Source organism: Tricharina praecox, assembly GCF_024521635.1.
Source record: "Tricharina praecox strain CBS 144465 chromosome Unknown BZA05scaffold_32, whole genome shotgun sequence".
NCBI lineage: Eukaryota > Fungi > Ascomycota > Pezizomycetes > Pezizales > Pyronemataceae > Tricharina > Tricharina praecox.
This window is the reverse complement of record NW_026250434.1, coordinates 91,504-107,309: the sequence shown is the minus strand read 5'-3', so window position 1 is coordinate 107,309 and position 15,806 is coordinate 91,504. Positions and strand designations below refer to the sequence as shown.

At 53.8% G+C, this 15,806-nt stretch overlaps 5 protein-coding genes across 5 annotated transcripts; 4 read left to right on the top strand and 1 right to left on the bottom strand.

The window, feature by feature from the left end:
* Positions 1-1,585: 1,585 nt before the first annotated feature.
* On the top strand, positions 1,586-3,630 carry BZA05DRAFT_410348 (WD40-repeat-containing domain protein). Its single transcript, XM_051484887.1, has 2 exons — positions 1,586-2,149; positions 2,209-3,630. Exons 1-2 carry the CDS (start codon positions 1,741-1,743, stop codon positions 3,432-3,434), a joined length of 1,635 nt encoding a protein of 544 aa, XP_051335628.1. The 5' UTR covers positions 1,586-1,740; the 3' UTR covers positions 3,435-3,630.
* Positions 3,631-7,943: 4,313 nt separating this feature from the next.
* BZA05DRAFT_448599 (uncharacterized protein) lies at positions 7,944-9,985 on the top strand (the record flags this gene model as incomplete). The annotated part of the gene is made up of 4 exons (XM_051487271.1): positions 7,944-8,017; positions 8,340-8,527; positions 8,837-9,485; positions 9,850-9,985. 4 exons carry the CDS (start codon positions 7,944-7,946, stop codon positions 9,983-9,985), a joined length of 1,047 nt encoding a protein of 348 aa, XP_051335627.1.
* Positions 9,986-10,056: 71 nt separating this feature from the next.
* BZA05DRAFT_448598 (uncharacterized protein) lies at positions 10,057-12,126 on the top strand (the record flags this gene model as incomplete). The annotated part of the gene is made up of 3 exons (XM_051487270.1): positions 10,057-11,814; positions 11,872-12,040; positions 12,101-12,126. The coding sequence occupies 3 exons, from the start codon at positions 10,057-10,059 to the stop codon at positions 12,124-12,126; spliced, it is 1,953 nt and encodes a 650-aa protein (XP_051335626.1).
* Positions 11,686-12,635, top strand: BZA05DRAFT_179192 (uncharacterized protein). Its single transcript, XM_051479284.1, has 3 exons — positions 11,686-11,814; positions 11,872-12,040; positions 12,101-12,635. The coding sequence occupies exon 3, from the start codon at positions 12,173-12,175 to the stop codon at positions 12,467-12,469; it is 297 nt and encodes a 98-aa protein (XP_051335625.1). The 5' UTR covers positions 11,686-11,814; positions 11,872-12,040; positions 12,101-12,172; the 3' UTR covers positions 12,470-12,635.
* A 543-nt stretch (positions 12,636-13,178) lies between these two features.
* BZA05DRAFT_379074 (uncharacterized protein) lies at positions 13,179-15,770 on the bottom strand. Its single transcript, XM_051481878.1, has 3 exons — positions 15,108-15,770; positions 13,531-15,054; positions 13,179-13,455 (listed from the first exon to the last, which is right to left on the bottom strand). The coding sequence occupies exons 1-3, from the start codon at positions 15,728-15,730 to the stop codon at positions 13,434-13,436; spliced, it is 2,169 nt and encodes a 722-aa protein (XP_051335624.1). The 5' UTR covers positions 15,731-15,770; the 3' UTR covers positions 13,179-13,433.
* Positions 15,771-15,806: the final 36 nt, after the last annotated feature.

The window sequence follows — 15,806 nt, the reverse complement described above, 5'->3', positions numbered from 1 at the left end:
TCTCCCTATGGCTTCCGCTGCCTTTCCGACGGTTCCAAATCTCTGAATTTCACTCATCGGCTCTGATATGGCCCTTTGGTCAATTTGCCCGAGAACGTCTCATACGACTCCCAGCGGTCCACTTAAATGCTCATCTTGCATAGGTCCGAACGGGCTGATGATACGTACATGTCTCACCCCCAACTCATCAGTCCTGGCGGGTTACCTGGTAGGTAACCGGGGATCCTCCAACAAGTCCGGTCCACTCGAAACGGGACCACATTGCTGGGCCCTGTAGGACGGACTGGCGGACGGACGATCGGGAACTCTGGTTTGGACAAAGATAAAAACAATGGAAGAACTGTTATGCAACCAGGCACTTTTGCAATGGAAGATTTTATGACAAAGCGAACACTCTGAGAGGTGCAAAGACAAGCCAACTGAGACGAGCTCTGGCGGCCGCGAGTTCACCTCATCGGACCGCTTAACCACGAATGGCCGCAGACACCACCGAAGAAGACTTGAATAAGGGGGGGCTGAATCAGGCTTGTGGATGGGGCGTCCAGTCCGTCATCGGGAATGCCTCGGATGAGACGGAATCAATTGGGTCAGCAAATGAAGGATGACAGGTTTTGGTTTTGGCATATACCCTACATAGGTCCGAAATAGCTATGTGCTTACGGGCATATTACCATTTACAGTCCCTCACCCCCAGCTTATGGTCTTTCACCCACGCACCTCTCCTGCATGCCTTATGTGCATGTCCATTGCTCGCTGTTCAAGGTCCTGGGGCATGTTCTCCACCTGTCTGGTCTCACTTCTATTGCCGTACATGGCAGGAAGACAGTGGGATAATAGGGACAGGATCGATGGGAATATTTTCACTCTGGATGACAAGCTCAAATTCCGATGAGGTGGGCGATGAAGCAATCAAATGCGTGTTAAGAGAGGGCACGGACAGTGGAGTATATATGCCAAAAGGTTCAAACAACAGATTTACTTCCCAATACAGTCTAGCAAAGTGGTTCTTCTCAAAACAAAGACTTCAGTTCTCTCTGTCTTGTTGGGTACTTTTGTTTGTGGTCCTTGCGCTTGCAGTGGGTCGTCAGGAGTGGCTATGTGTAGAAATCTAGCTACCTAGGTTACAAGTGCCAGGGAACAAATTCTATACTCAATTTCTCTCTTTCTTTTTTGATCCTTCCTTCTTGATATACTTCACTGGACACTACTGTGGAACGAATGGTTGAATCTTTGTCATTTTGCCGTTGTGATCAACTGGGCACCGTGCCGGGGCACTCAGTCCCACCTCTAGTGACCCACTATGAAAGTCAAGTCTTTATACCAGACTGCATCTTGACATATCACGAATCCCACATCCTCGGCCATCTGTTTGGTGCTTTACCGTAATCTAGCATTCTATGAGGAACCATGAAGATAACTAGTGGTTGGTATACATCACAGAATATCATTCGTAGATCAACTGGAGGTTAGGGTTTGTTGTTGCCTGTGTGACAGCCGCGTCTTCACATCTCGACGACGCGATAAACACACAACCTAAAGTAGATAAGGGTATAATCTAAAGGGGTTAGCGTACTCGCTATTCACTCTTTGTATTCGCACAACACTTTACGCGAGTCTTCTCTCTGCAACTCACATCTTTTCTTTCCAGAAGTAGGGCTTTGCTCTACCTTCACATATACCTTCTCTACCATTGTCTACCATTCACCCTTTGCTTCTGTCAGTGTCACAACCTCCACAACCATGCCAGCCCCCAATTCTTCGAAGACCGACTCAGCGTCCTCGTTGCCGTCACCTCCGGGAGCCAAAACACCCTCGTCCTCGAACGCGGTGCATCCATTCTTTACACCACGCCGAATCCTTAACGGAATAGGAAGCAATGCCAGATCGGCATGCGCACATCTGCTTTCACCAGAAGAGTCTCCGTCGCAACGGTGCAGCAAGCGGGTTCGCCTGAGCAGAGATGAGAGTCCGTCACCAACCCAGAATCTTGAACGGGGAGCGGAGTCGAAACTAGAGGCCGAGATGGAAGAAGAGGAACCAAAGGCTGCTCCGAGAGAGATGCCACCTTCCCTTCAGTACCATCTTTTCATGAAGAGTATGGACGGGTTCTACAATCCAGCACTCGGGCGCACCAGTTTCTACCCCGGAAGTTTGTTTACTCTCTCTCAGATCAGACCGTGTCGCGCTAGTGGCTAACGCGTAGTGCAGACTGGGCTACGCAACCACTCAACTTCTACTCCCGGCCGGTGGACGAGCTCCCCATCTCTTCGAACGAGGATCAATGTTTGCCATTCAGTACCGCCGCCTGCAACCGTAGTTCGTTGGTGGCCATCGGTGACGAAATGGGCCGTGTGCGTCTAGTCGAGACCGCCAAAGACGAAAAGCCAGGATTCATAAAGGAGTTCCTCTCCTTCCAGTGCCACGAAAATGCCATCTTCGATATGTCGTGGTCTCCGGACGACCTCCAGCTCGCCACGGCGTCCGGAGACCAGTTGTGCCGCGTCTTTGACGTCACCAAGCAGACACAGCTGTACCAGCTGAAGCAGCACCAGAACAGCGTCAAGCAGATCGCATACAACCCGCACAACCCGTTCATGCTTGCGTCCAGTGCGCGCGATGGAACCCTCAACATCTGGGACTTGCGTGTGGCAGGAACGAAGATCTCGGAAGGTCGCGATGTCGTCACGGTCCTGCAGCCGGTCGAATGCATCCGTGGGGTCCATACCACAGCCGGTCGAAAGCCGAAGGTGAACTCCGTCACAGCGGCGGTGTGGATGAACGAGCACCGTGTGGCGACCACCTGCGAGCACGATGCGCAAATCAAGGTCTGGGATCTCCGCTCGCGCGTCTTCCGCAAGAAGAATCCGCAGGCAGTCGAGAGCTCCGCGTTGCCGCCAAACCAGTACAGAGATTACGGCATCAGCTCGCTCACGATCTCGCCCGACGGCCAGAGGATGTACGCCGTGTGCAAGGACTCCAACGTCTACGCGTACGCGCCCCGCCATCTCTCCAAGGGCCCGATCCACGCCTACAGCCATCCGCGTCTGCACGCCGAAACTTTCTACGTCAAGTGCGACATCAGCCGCGATGGTAAATTCCTCGCCACCGGCTCGTCCGATCAGGTCGGCGTCGTGTTCCCGACCGAAGAGCGTTACTTCAACCCCCGTGTCTCCGCCAACTTCAGATATAAGGACGGAGAACATGCTCTCGCCAGCACCCTCAAGGTCGGAAAGGGCGTGGCCCTCGTTCGTGGTCACGATAGGGAGGTTACCGACGTTGCCTGGACCATGAACCACGATCTCGTTACCGTCTCCGACGGCTGTCAGGCCCGCTGCTGGAGGCAGGACGGTAACGGATTCGAGGCTGAGGATATGAGAGACGGTGGTGAGACTAACGGTAGGAGGTGGGGCTGGGGCTGGGCGCAGAGGAATTAGATGCCGGCCCGATTTGCTCTTCTGCTTTCCTTTGACTTTTACTTTTCCTTCTACTCTTTCTTGTCCATAGGGATCGCTCTTTCCTGCCATCCTTTACCTTTCTTTTTCTTTCTTCTTTTTCTTTTTCTTTCTTTTTCTTTCTTTCCTGTCTAGGGATCGCTCCATATCATATCCGTGTTTGTATTATTAGGGTGTTTCTTCTGCGGGCGTTGGGATTGGTCGATGAATTTGGCGATCCACGAGTGGGGGTGGGTCTTTGGTCGGTGGTGCGCAGTTGCTTGAGAGAGAGAGAATGGAATTGGCGGGTTCTACATAATAAGTGCTTCTTGGTCCGTATGAACTCGAACTGGTGCGGCGTTAGAGTGGATGAAACCTCTATCCTATCGTAGGACGATAAACAGTCTCATCATGATCCGTCAAGATCGATCAGCCCTCGGTGGCATGAGCCCGTACATACCAACATTTTCATTATGGATGAACATTAGAGTACATGTCATGATGCGGGGCGAGAGGCTAGAAGCAGTCCTCAATGCTGCCGATGAGAAGTTATTCTTGCTGTAATACTCGGGATATTGCAATTGCGGTGGGCGGGACGGACCTACCAGTACCTATACCTATTTTCACTACCTGTCCTTGATGGTTTTGGTTTTGGTTTTGTTTCATGATTTCGCATTCGACTGTCGACTGTGCGGATCATAGTGATTTGGGTGTATTACTCTGGTCCCAGGTATTCATCCAGTTGATATAGGCGGTACCTGATCTGATACCGACCTCTCCAGTGTCATCCATCTCCGGTTAAAAAAACCGCCATGGACTCGAGCGAGTGATATCGTGTGAATACTAGTATAAGTAGTATCAACGAGCACCCTCCGAACCGACATCTAGTTGGAATTGTACCTCCTAGGCGGCTAGGGTGAATGGAAGTAAGTAGAGTATGTATGGCTCTGCGGCTGCAGCTCTACCCGCTAGATACATAGGATCCTTCTCGGCGGGCAGGTCTGTGGATCCGTGACGAAGGGAGGATGGTTGTCTGTACTCTAATATCTACCGGTTGGAGCGAGGTCGAGACTCAAGACATGATCAAGGAAAGATGGGCGGGGGTACTTACTATAATACCTAGTAGATAGATTATGGGTTGTCGTTGACCCATTGAGGTTTACTGACGTGTGTGAACCGGTATGTGCTCATCTCGAATTTATCAACGCATTCACGCATCGAGTTGTGGTTGCCACTCCCCACAGCGCCTATTCACTCCAGTATGTAGTACTATTAGAAAATTGTCCACGCCGCAGCCGCGCCAGCCCGTCCGTCAAATTACTCGGCTAGTCAAGAAGGCTATACTACTATGGTAATGCCATAGTCCACCGAACAGCTACCTACCGAGGTATCCAGCCACCCCCCCCCCCCCTTCCCCCCCTCACCTCCCCTCCCGTCCCCCAGATCTCGCCCTCCCCCTCCCCATCATCTCTCCCCCCCCGTCCCTGTGGATCATATCCGCCGCGCTAACAACCGAAGCACGCATACTACCTACTCATTATCGATCGAGATTGGGAGCACGGATGTGCTTCCCGAGTGATCACCAATGACCGATTTGATCAACCGGAAAATCGAGCTGGAAGATCGAGCTGGAAGCGGTATCGCTGAGCTGTGGGCTGTGGGCAGTGGGCAGTGGGCAGTGGGCACTGTCTGGGCGGGCCCCGGAGATGCGGGCTATGTATGGGGGACTGTAAGGTGCGTAGCTGGGCGAGCGGGGTAACTACTGGGTAAAAGTAGGCAGGAGATGAGATATGGGAGATGGGCGGCTGCGTTCAGGGAAGATGGAGTTTGGATGGGATTATTGTTATTACTATTGCTGTTATTATTGTGTCTGCGGGAACGGACGTGCTCACGGATGACCTACCACTTATCTACATAGTAGGCAGGTACCGGTATCGTAGGTAGCCGCATCCTACATACATACTCCACTCTATTCGCAGGCGGATGCGGGTACCAGGTGTGTGGTGGGTGGGTGATTTACCCGTCTGTCTGTCTGACCGTCTGTCTGTCTGACCGTCTGACCTGCCTGCCCACCTGCCTGCCTACCTGCCTGCCTGCCTACCTGCCTGCCTGCCTACCTGCCTGCCTGCCTTCATATGACCTGCATTCCCCCATCTCGGCTGCTAGAGTACTCGACATATATACTCGAGTAAACATATGCAAGGAACCGAGCGACGGGGGTGGGCCCAGGGAGGGAATTAGTTGTGTGTGCATGTGCAAGGTTAACCGCCACGCGACTCGCGAGGAGGCGGGTTAGGGGTTTTTTGGCCGGGGGATGGGGGGGAAAAGGGGAGGGAGGGTGCAGGGTGTGGACTTTGGGATGATGGGTGATGGGATGGATCTCCGCCGCTGCTGGATGTCGCCAGCTGGAAAGTGGAGACTCGACGGCTGGAGAGGGCTCTGGGCCTACTACTATATAGATACATGATGTACCTTTCTATCTAGGTATCCAGGGAGAGGGCTGGTACTGCGTAGGGCCTATTACTATCTATACCTTTACTATAGATACGCACGGTGCGGTAATAGTAACTACCCATTCGTTTCACTGATGATGGAATTGAGGCCGGCCGATGCATTTGTAGATGGCTAGATGGTTACTCTACCTGCTCTGCTCGTATGTACTTGTCGATTGGGGATTAATAACCAATTACATAGTTGTATTGGAATCCGGAGAAGCCCTGAATCGAGACGTTTGAGACTCGAGAGTCGACATGCCTCGGTACCGGCGTGTCAGCCTCGTGGACTCGCAATGCCGGTAGGTAGTCTGCAAAGGCCGTACCGTATGCGACGATGCTTGGTACAGTTGAACCGAATTTCTCTCTTGCACTTGCCCCATCGTTTGGTGGCCTGTTCATCCTTCTGGATAGGGGGCTGCAGAGGTGATGAGTGAGTCCAATGAGGAAGATGTTTACTCCGGAGCTACTCCTAGGTAGTACATGGCATATAGTAGGCAAGTAGATGATGGTAGAGGGGAAGGAGGTTAGAGCAAATAGTATCCTCATACTTGCTCTCCATGGAGTACCTCTGTAGATACTTGCCCCTCCCACCGAGCCCCACATTCTCATACTGTCGCACGTACTGCACTCCTGCGTTTCTTCACACGATGGAATCGACAAGATGCTGGCTGCAGGTGGCAAGTAAGGAAGCAGCCTGCCAGCCAGCATATTGATAGTATCATAGCATAGTACCTACCCATGGACCATCATACCACGATAGAGTACCGTACTTCATGCAGAGTCCACGGGCAGGGTGCAAGATCGGAGAGCTGCACGTATCTACCATCTACATGTACACACGGTACATACCTACACACTCTATCCACCCAGGAAGCCGTCCAAGGGGCTGTGTGTAAAATCCCCAGAACAAAGTCGTCGTCCGTTCTCCCCATTCGCGTGGCGAGTCTCTCGATCACTTCCACTCACTCTCCACCACCACCCTTCGCCACCACAACCACGGCGAGTCAGTCGCTGAAGAGACCGGGAGAAGGAGATTGAGACACTTGGATCGATCGTGAGGCCTGGACCACTAGGAACTACATACCGGCACTCTAGATATACTACCATCATAGGTACTCTACCCACCATAGACACCTAGTACTCTGCAGACCGCCCCCCACCCCCTTCCCGAACAGCACTCTGTTCCGGCCTACTCTACTGGACTCGACAGTAGCTGCGGTACGGATCCCCGCTTGGCAAAAGCGGGTGAGGCGAGCGAGAGCGATCAAAGAGCTGCTGCTGCTGTGGGTTTACACGCTTCTTGTTTTTTTTGATTTACTCCCCGAAGCCCTGTCGACAGCTCCTTCTACTCGATCGTTGCTACTCTATTGTTCTCTCTCTCTCTTCTCTCTCTCTCTCTCGCTCTCTCTCGCTCTCTCTCGCTCTCTCTCTCTCGCTCTCTCGCGCGTGCTCTCTCTCCGGAACGCACACACACACTCTCTCACACTTCTTCGGACGCCGTTTTACGAATCTTTAGTCGCCTGCAAAGCGGAAAGGAAAAAAAAAAAGAAAAGCAACGGGAAAAAACTCTTACTGGAAAGGAACGGGACGAATACGGACGTCGCTCGGATTTCACGGACCCACGACTTTGACTTACAGCGCACACTACGAACGAACCCATTCACTCGACTCGACCACCGACTCGACCGACTCCACCGATCGACTCAACTCGAACTCGAAATCGAACTCGAACTCTCCACGACCACCCCGAGAGCACAGACGGACTCCTCGCAACCCCCAACCCACGCTCATTTTCAAACCGACGACCGCCCCGCCCGCTCACCGACGCCGACGCCGAAACGCTCACGCTGACCCTCGACCGAACCCGTCCACCCGCCCCCCCGGATACCTAATAACCCAATACCTAATAAACCCGCGTACGGACGCACACACGCACCGAACGGCCGCCTTTTCCTGCCCACGGATCGATCGATAACCGCCGCCGCCGCCGCGAAGGAAGCCCAAAGTCAATGGGAAGATGTCGTTGGAGGGATTGGACTCAACACAGCTGTGGGAATCATTTGAGGATGCTCAAGCGGAGCCTGGAGGATGGTAAGCAAAAGCACGCACGCAACGCACGCACGAAGCCGTTCGCTTCCTTTCCGCTGGGCGCACACGCGCGCGCACACTCGCACTCGCACACACGCACAACATGTTGGCATCACCACCAACACGTCGCTCTCCTGCCTGCCTGCGGCTGCGGCCGGGCAGTTATGCAGCTGCTAGCGGTCGTACGGGGAGGAAAAAAGGGGATGCAATGCGGGGAGAGCGCGTGTGCGAGCGACAGCGGGAGCGGGAGGAGAAGGAACCGGAGGATTGCCGTTTTTGAGGAACCGGTTGGCTAACCGGGTGGTTTTGCGTGTGCGCCCTGCAGGTTATGGATCAAATACATTTCGCGCGACGAGGTGGAGCTGCTGAAGAAGGGGAGCCATGGTGCAGACGAGATGCGACAGGCGGCTGCGACGGAGCCAGACGATTCGCCGCTATACGGGTTCATCCGTTTCCGGCGTCGCAATGTGTTGGTCAAATGCATTCCCGAGGGGACATCGAGAGTTCTGAAAGGTGAGCGCGCGCAGGAGCTGGGGGGGGGGGGGGGGAGGGAGAGGGAGAGGGGGAGCAGTTGTGTGGGTAGTGGGAAAGGGTCTTTTCTTCTTCTTCCTCTTTTTTATTTTTTTATTTGTTGTTTACATGTTTTGTTCCCTTCATTCGTTCGTTTCGGATTGGGTTCTGTTGGTGGTGGTTGTGGTGGTGGGGAATTGGAGGGAGATCTCCACACGAGAAACGAGAAAGAAAGAAAAAAAATACTCCAGATGAAACTCTTCGAATTTTCTGGGGCTTCCTGCTGACACGCGTGTGGTGATCGCTCGGTAGCCCGATCGCAGGTTCATTTCCAATTGGTCGCCGAGCGATTCTCGCCGCACGACACCATCGTCACCATCTCTGATCCCAAGGAATTGACCGACGCGGCGCTCAATTCAGTGTGCGGCTCACACACGGCCACGGCATCCATATCGTCATCCAACAGCTCGTTGCGACAGCGTCGACTAACGGATATCGCCGAATCTGCCGACGAGGAAGGAGGAGGGGCAGGAGGGGGAGGAGATGAAGCGTCGCCTAGCCGGCGTGATAATTACAACAAGAGAAAACACACAGTTCAGCATGTTGTGCTGGGAGGCAGTGGTGGTGGTAGTGGCCTGGCAACAGCGACCGACGGGGCTACTGTCGGCGCGCTCGCGGGGGCGCCTAACTACTCCGGCGTGGCTGTTGCTGTGGTTGTCACTTCCTACGACCCGGCTGTGTCAGATGAGCGAGGGGCCGGTGCACCTGCAATTCAAGACAGGGATCCGACCGCGCCGTCGTTCTCCCTCTCAAAAGGAGATTTTCCCTCCACATCTGCAAATACCTCCTTGAGCATCACCACCCCATACGACTCGGGTACATCTTCTCTGTCAGAGCCCCGGCGAAAGTCCACTTCCTCAGCATCGCGGCCGTCGGCGTCTGACATCTATTCTCAATACCCGTATGTGCCAAAGGTCAAGCTCGGTCCGCGTCTCCATGTAGAGCCCCCTAAACGTCCACACACGTCGAACGAGCGCGAGCGAACGAAGACCTTTCAGCCGTCGACTGAAGAACTGCGAGCCGCAGTCCCTCGATCCGTTCACATCCCGCCAAGAAGAACCACCTCCGGTTCCCGAACTCCTACTACCCCCGTCCATTCACTTTCAATCCCTGAACCGCAACTCCCACCCTCACCCACCACTCCGACCTCGCTCCACTCCTTTTCCATCTATTCAAGCTCAGCTTCCGTCAAGACTTCTGCTACCGACGGCCCTACACCAGAGAAACAACGTTTGATGAGAGCGTTGCAATTGAGGAGACAACAGCAACAACAATACCAACAACAACAACAACAAATCGCAGAGCAGAAACAACAAGATAGAGCCGAAGAAGAAGAAGAAGAAGAAGAAGAAGAAGAAGAAGAAGAAGAAGAAGAACAGGAAGAAGAAGAAGAAGACCTAGACCTAGACGACGAAGACAATCGATCGGACGACTCAATCGATCCCGCTCAATCTACCCCTATCGCTTCCACCATGTCCCCTATCGATGACGATGTCCACAATGTTGCCGACTCTGCTCCTGCAGGCTCCTCCGATGAGACCCGTCTCGATAAAACGGAAGGAGGCGAAAACAACCAGGCGGGAAAGGAAGAAGATAACAGCACAGGTGCTGCTTTGAACTCCCCGATCGATAAAGATGGCAAGCTGGAGGGTCGCGAAGAGCCCCTGACACCGGAAAGGGAGAGGGAAGACGATGTGGACGCGTCCAAGGAGGACGAGGACGATGAGGAGGACAATGGGCACGACCAGGTGAAACCCGAGCCGACACCCGAGACAGACGTCACAGCTACCGAGCATCCTTCCCCGGCGGAAACTGAGGATGATAAAATAGAAGGTACGACTAAAGTACGGGATGATGTCGACGAGGAGAGTGACGGAGAGTCCATAGTGTCACTCGAAACGCAAATGAATGAGTCAAGACAGGTGACGAAGCCTACCACCACTGCCACTACCACCACTACACCTACTCAAGTACCTACTGCTGGCAAGAGCATCCACCTAGCGGCCGATCGCAAAGCGTCGTCCGATGCCAAAACAATGCCTCCGCCAAAGGCGAAACGAGTCGAACGATCATCCACGATTCCTCCGGACGAGACGCCCGTCGTCGAGACCGCTCGCTCCGTATCGGCTCCGTTTCTCAAGAGCGCACGGGTGGAGTCTAAGCCGGTGGTCGCGAAGAAGGTGACTGTGGGAAGTGGTGGTGCTGCTGCTGCTGCTGGCGGTGGTGGCAGCGTGTCTCAACGTATCAAGCAGTTTCAGCAGCTCGCGTCCACGAAGCAGAAGGCTACTTTCGTCGTCCCGTCTCGGACACAGTCCGTGAGCAGGAGCAACTCCCCTACCCCGGAATTCTTGGCCAACCGTCCGCCGAGCGCCATGAGCAACCGTCCTCCGAGTGCTATGAGCAACAAATCTCCGCCGAGAGTCAACAGCATGTCGTTCGATTCCACCGGTCCAGCTCCTCCATTCTCGCTCGCGCCGTCGCCGGCGACAATATTGCACCGCCAGTCGATGCCTCCACAGTCGTTGATAACGGAAACTTTGCGCGCGGAACCCGTGCGTGCCAAGCTTGAATTCGTCGAGAAGGATAACAGGCCGCAACTCCAGGTTACCACAAAGATCTCGCGAGAGCCAAGTATGATGCAGTCCCCGAGCGTCCTGACCAAATCGCCTTCCGTAACATCTCTCTTGTCGCCAATGGAGAGGGACCCGTCGACACCAGACATCCTCACCATGCCCCCTCACAAGCTCGTCGAGGTCCCGCCCAATGAGCCTGCGCTCCGTAGGAGCAGCGTCGACTTGACCGGCAGGGGCCGCCGAATCACCTCGGACAAGGATCAACGACCACGGATCTTCTCGCGGAGTCCCAAGCCTAAGGATCTTGACGATGTGCCCGAGGGAGGAGTGTCTGCTTCAGCAGCACTCACAGGCGGCGCTCGACGTGGCTCGTCCTCGTCGGCAAAGTCGCCCAAGAGCCCCAGTTTCCTGCAGCGCGTCAGCCATTCGTTGACCAGAAAGAAGGACCTTTCTCCTCCTCCTTCTCCTCCTCCTTTCGCCGCGACTCCGGTATCGGCACCGAAACCGGCACCGCCGCAGCCAGACGAGTCGGCCAAGAAAACATTCCTCCACGCTGGATCCATCAACGTCCAACTCCCGGACACGATGCTGTGGAAGCGGAGGTACATGAAGATTGACGAGGACGGATGGCTATTCCTGTCCCTGACCGACGACGAGGTATGGTCACTATCGATCGCCCACTCTGCTTCTCGGGCGATGGCTAACGGTGAATAGAACGCGCCGCAAACCAGGCGCTACCACATCTCGAGTGAAGTGAGGAAGATTGATCTGCCCGACGTCGATGAGCAGGAGCTCCCCTACAGTGTTCGGTTGATGCTGCTGGAAGGTGGTATGCTGCAGTGTGCCTGCCAGAACAGTGCCGAGCAGAAGCAGGTTCTTGGTGGTTAGTTTTCTCTCCCTCCCAAAAGGTGCAATGAACACGGGCTAATACGGATGGAAACAGTTGTGCGCCGGTGTTTTGATAAGTAGAAGCAAGCTTGAGCTAGCTTGAGCTAGCTTGAGCTTAATCACCTGGATGTTGTTGTCCTTGTATTATTGTGTCGCGTTTGATACCACCAACCAGAACCAATTTCTAATATACATAATTTCTCTGCCCATTATCAAATCAGTCATTGCTACTACATTGCTACTACTACATCTTGCCTATTGTACAATTATTACTTTTTATCTTGATCTTACCTTACCTTTTTTATCCCACCCACTACTTACCATACGTTCATTCTCGTTTCTCGTTTCTATAGAGCAGGTTTTTTTTTTTTTGGTTTTTTGGTTGTCCAACCGCCCCCCTCCCTCCCTTACCGCACCTTTTTAGTCCTTTTTTCCTTATACGGGTTGAAGCCAACCCTACACTACTCACCTACTCACCGGCTTTATCCTGGTGAACTACCTACATCCTGTCTGCATTTCTTTTACTGTCATCTTGTGTGTGCCCGTTTGGTGTGTATGCATGTGAATACGCTCCGTTTGTCACGACGACAAGCCTTTTCCTTGTTTACTTGTACTATTTTTTTTCTTTCTCTATTGACTGGAGTTGTGTAAGGATGGGAAAAGGGGGGAGGGGGGGAACACTGGGGGAGTTCGGTATCTTCATTCATTCTTCAATTCGTTCTGGATATTTGTTTACTCTTCAATCCGTTTATTCGTTTATCCTTCATTCTTCCATTCTGAATATTTGTTTATTCGTTCATTCTTCAATCCGTTCCGGGAATTCACTGACTGGGTACATGTGGCTGGGGGTTTGTTTTTTTGTATTCTACAACTGTAACTGTATTTATATTTATATTTTTGTCTGTATTCGCTAGAGGGGTGGTTTCGAGTAGAAGGTGGGAGGGGGGAGACGAGGGGGAGATGATGTACCGTAGATAGTACAAGTATAGACTTCAATATGCTGCTGCTGGGCTGCTGGTGGTGGTGGTGGTGGGTAATAGATTGGTAATTGGGATAGATTTTGGCAATGAGTGTCGCTCTGGTCACTGTTGTCTAGACGGTGATAAAAACCCATTGTCGAGCACTGCATAATACTCACGCAGGATCACTCATCGGCGACTCACACTCGCGCTAGTGATATCTCCAACCGAATTCTCAGTGGGTGCCAAATACAGGTAACTATATCATATCATACAGCCCCAAACAAGTTCTCTCTAAAAAGTGGAGAATGGAAAAACGCCGTACCTATCAAAATACCTAACAAAAAAATACCCCCAAAGCCTAAACCAAGTAAAACTGCATCGCACGTCTATCATATCCTACACCTACACCTACATCTATATCTACATCTACAAAGCCGGTAACGGAGTCCTACGTCACCAATTAGTTAGCAACCATCCCCATCCCGGAGTCACGAGTGTTGTAGTTATAATACGGGCGACATACCTGCAAATCGGACACTGCAGCCTAAATCGCATCCAGCCCTCGAGGCAATGGGAGTGGAAGACATGTCTGCACGGCGTGACCATATAGCCCCTCCTACCGAGCAGTCCATCTCTGCCATCGGCAGCGCCCGCAACCGGCACGTCGACGGTCTGCATACACACAACGCAATCGAAGCTGCGCATCCTGCCGTCGTCCGTCGGCGTGCCCATTTCCTGCGCCGCCTCCTCGTCGGTCGCCGGGAGCGGGCAGTGGTAGTCGTACACCTGTGGCAGCGAGTGGGACGGGATCAGGAAGCGCGGTCCGAAGATGTCCTGCACCAGCAGCGCGATGATTTGCAGCCCTACCCAGCTGGCAATGATGAACACGGCCATGGGGTTGGTCGCCGAGTGGAAGATGTTGCCCGGGTAGAGGTAGATATAGCCTACGCCTGCGAGGCGGCAGATGGACGTGCCCAGAACAAATTCCCAGCGCAAGGCCTTGCGGCAGCCGCGCATGATGTTGCGGTAGATTTGTGGGATCCAGTAGGAGTTTATGATTAGCAGGACGAGATGCACCAAGATGTCGCGGTAGAATGGGGGCCAAGTTGCGGCATGGAGGGAGAAGAAGAGGATTGCGATCAGCGCGAAGTAGAAGCGTGTGTGTAGGGCACTGATTTCAGCGTTGACTTCGTCGTCGGTCACGGCGGTGGCGGTTGCTGTGGGGGGTATGATAACGGGGGTCTGTGGGACGGCTGTGGCTGGGAGGGGGAGACCATCTGAAGGAGCAGTAGCCGGTGGAGGCGGAGGAGGAGCGGCGGGAGCCAGCGGAGCCGATTGGCGTTGGACTTTATATGTGGAGACCAGGAACCGCATTCCAAACACCGCCGAGAGCATCAGGTAACAGAAAGATGCCGCGACCATGGGCAGGAAACAGGCGCGTAGGAAGATGGCGACTATCATGAAAGTGAAGAAGAAGTATCCATCGACCACAGCCATCATGGTAATCGTCCAGAAGCTGACTCTACTGATAGTGCTGAGAGTATTGGAATCGTTCATCTGGCGTATTAGGATCCATATCTGTAATGCCGCAACTGCTGCCGCTCCCAGTCCCAGATGCGAGGCCTGACTGTAAAACGGCTCCACCTTCTGTCCCTCCAGCTCGTCGGCAACGAGGACAACTCCACAATTCGGCGAATACACCATGACCGTTGCTTCGAGCGGCGGAGGAGGCGGTAGTGAAGACCCCGTCGGAAACCGCATCTCCCGTTCAATCTCCTGCATAATAATCTTCGTATCCGTATGCATTCCCGGCCTGTGTTCGAACAGCGGATCAACGGGGTGAAGCTGGATGTACGCAATGTACTCGCACTGCGGCTCCTCGGACAAGGGCATGCCGTCGATTCCGGTCAGCCACGGTGCATCCATATACCGTGTCGCCTCCATCTTCTCAACCACCTTCTCGATCGACGGTAGTAGGAGGGCCTTCGACTGGTTGTACTCCTTCTCGTGGAGCATGAAATGCGGCAAGGCGAATATTCCGGCGAATCTGCAAACCATCAGTCGCGGCCCCAACAAGACTACATGTAGATGATGACCAACCGTTCCGAAGTCGTCGCCGCGACCATCTCTCCCGTTTCCGAAAAATGCACGCCGTTAAGCATCACATCGACCACACTCCCACCATCCTCATCCCTGATCCTGAGCGCCATCTTGACCTCCACCAGCCCGCTCTCCTTGGCAGCCTCAGTAGTATCCTCGATGCTAAGCATCAACTTCCCCGCGTCGAGCGCCGTCAAGTTACTCGGGTACGTAACATTCGATTGTGCCGTCGTTGGCAGATCCGGAAACTCCTGCTTCTTCCAGCGGCCCAACACACTCCCCGTAGCATTCCTGTAGACCGTTGCGCCCGACTTTCGGGGCCGTAGCACCTCCTCCACCTCCGCCCCCCGCTTTGCCAGCAGCGGCTCCGCAAAGCTCTTCAACAGTTTCGCCCGTATCCCCCTCCATTTCTCGCGCACTTGCCCCGGCGGCGTGGGCGCATCCGTCAACAGACCCGTCAGGTTCCCGGGATGTCCGAAGGTCGAGTTTCGTAGCACATCGAGGCTGTATCGTTCGTGAGCTATCTCGTTGATCGCCTCCTTGCTTCGGTCAGGCCCTTGCCCGTCCGGGAAGAAGAAGATGATCAGGAGGATCAGAATCACTAGCGCACGATTCTGCTCCATGCCGTTGTGCTGTGTTTCGAAGGCAGGTGGCGCGGGGGAGTTGTAGAGAGATGAGCTCGAGCCCCGGTGGCCTGCC

Excerpts from the sequence above, each read along its gene's own strand:
- BZA05DRAFT_379074 (XM_051481878.1), bottom strand. The coding sequence starts at position 15,730 with ATGGAGCAGAATCGTGCGCTAGTGATTCTGATCCTCCTGATCATCTTC. Across the intron at positions 15,055-15,107 it reads GCGGCGACGACTTCGGAACG|ATTCGCCGGAATATTCGCCT; the intron begins GTTGGTCATCAT and ends GATGGTTTGCAG. Across the intron at positions 13,456-13,530 it reads CTGCAGTGTCCGATTTGCAG|GACTCCGTTACCGGCTTTGT; the intron begins GTATGTCGCCCG and ends TTGGTGACGTAG.
- BZA05DRAFT_410348 (XM_051484887.1), top strand. The coding sequence starts at position 1,741 with ATGCCAGCCCCCAATTCTTCGAAGACCGACTCAGCGTCCTCGTTGCCG. Across the intron at positions 2,150-2,208 it reads CACCAGTTTCTACCCCGGAA|ACTGGGCTACGCAACCACTC; the intron begins GTTTGTTTACTC and ends CGCGTAGTGCAG.
- BZA05DRAFT_179192 (XM_051479284.1), top strand. The coding sequence starts at position 12,173 with ATGTTGTTGTCCTTGTATTATTGTGTCGCGTTTGATACCACCAACCAG.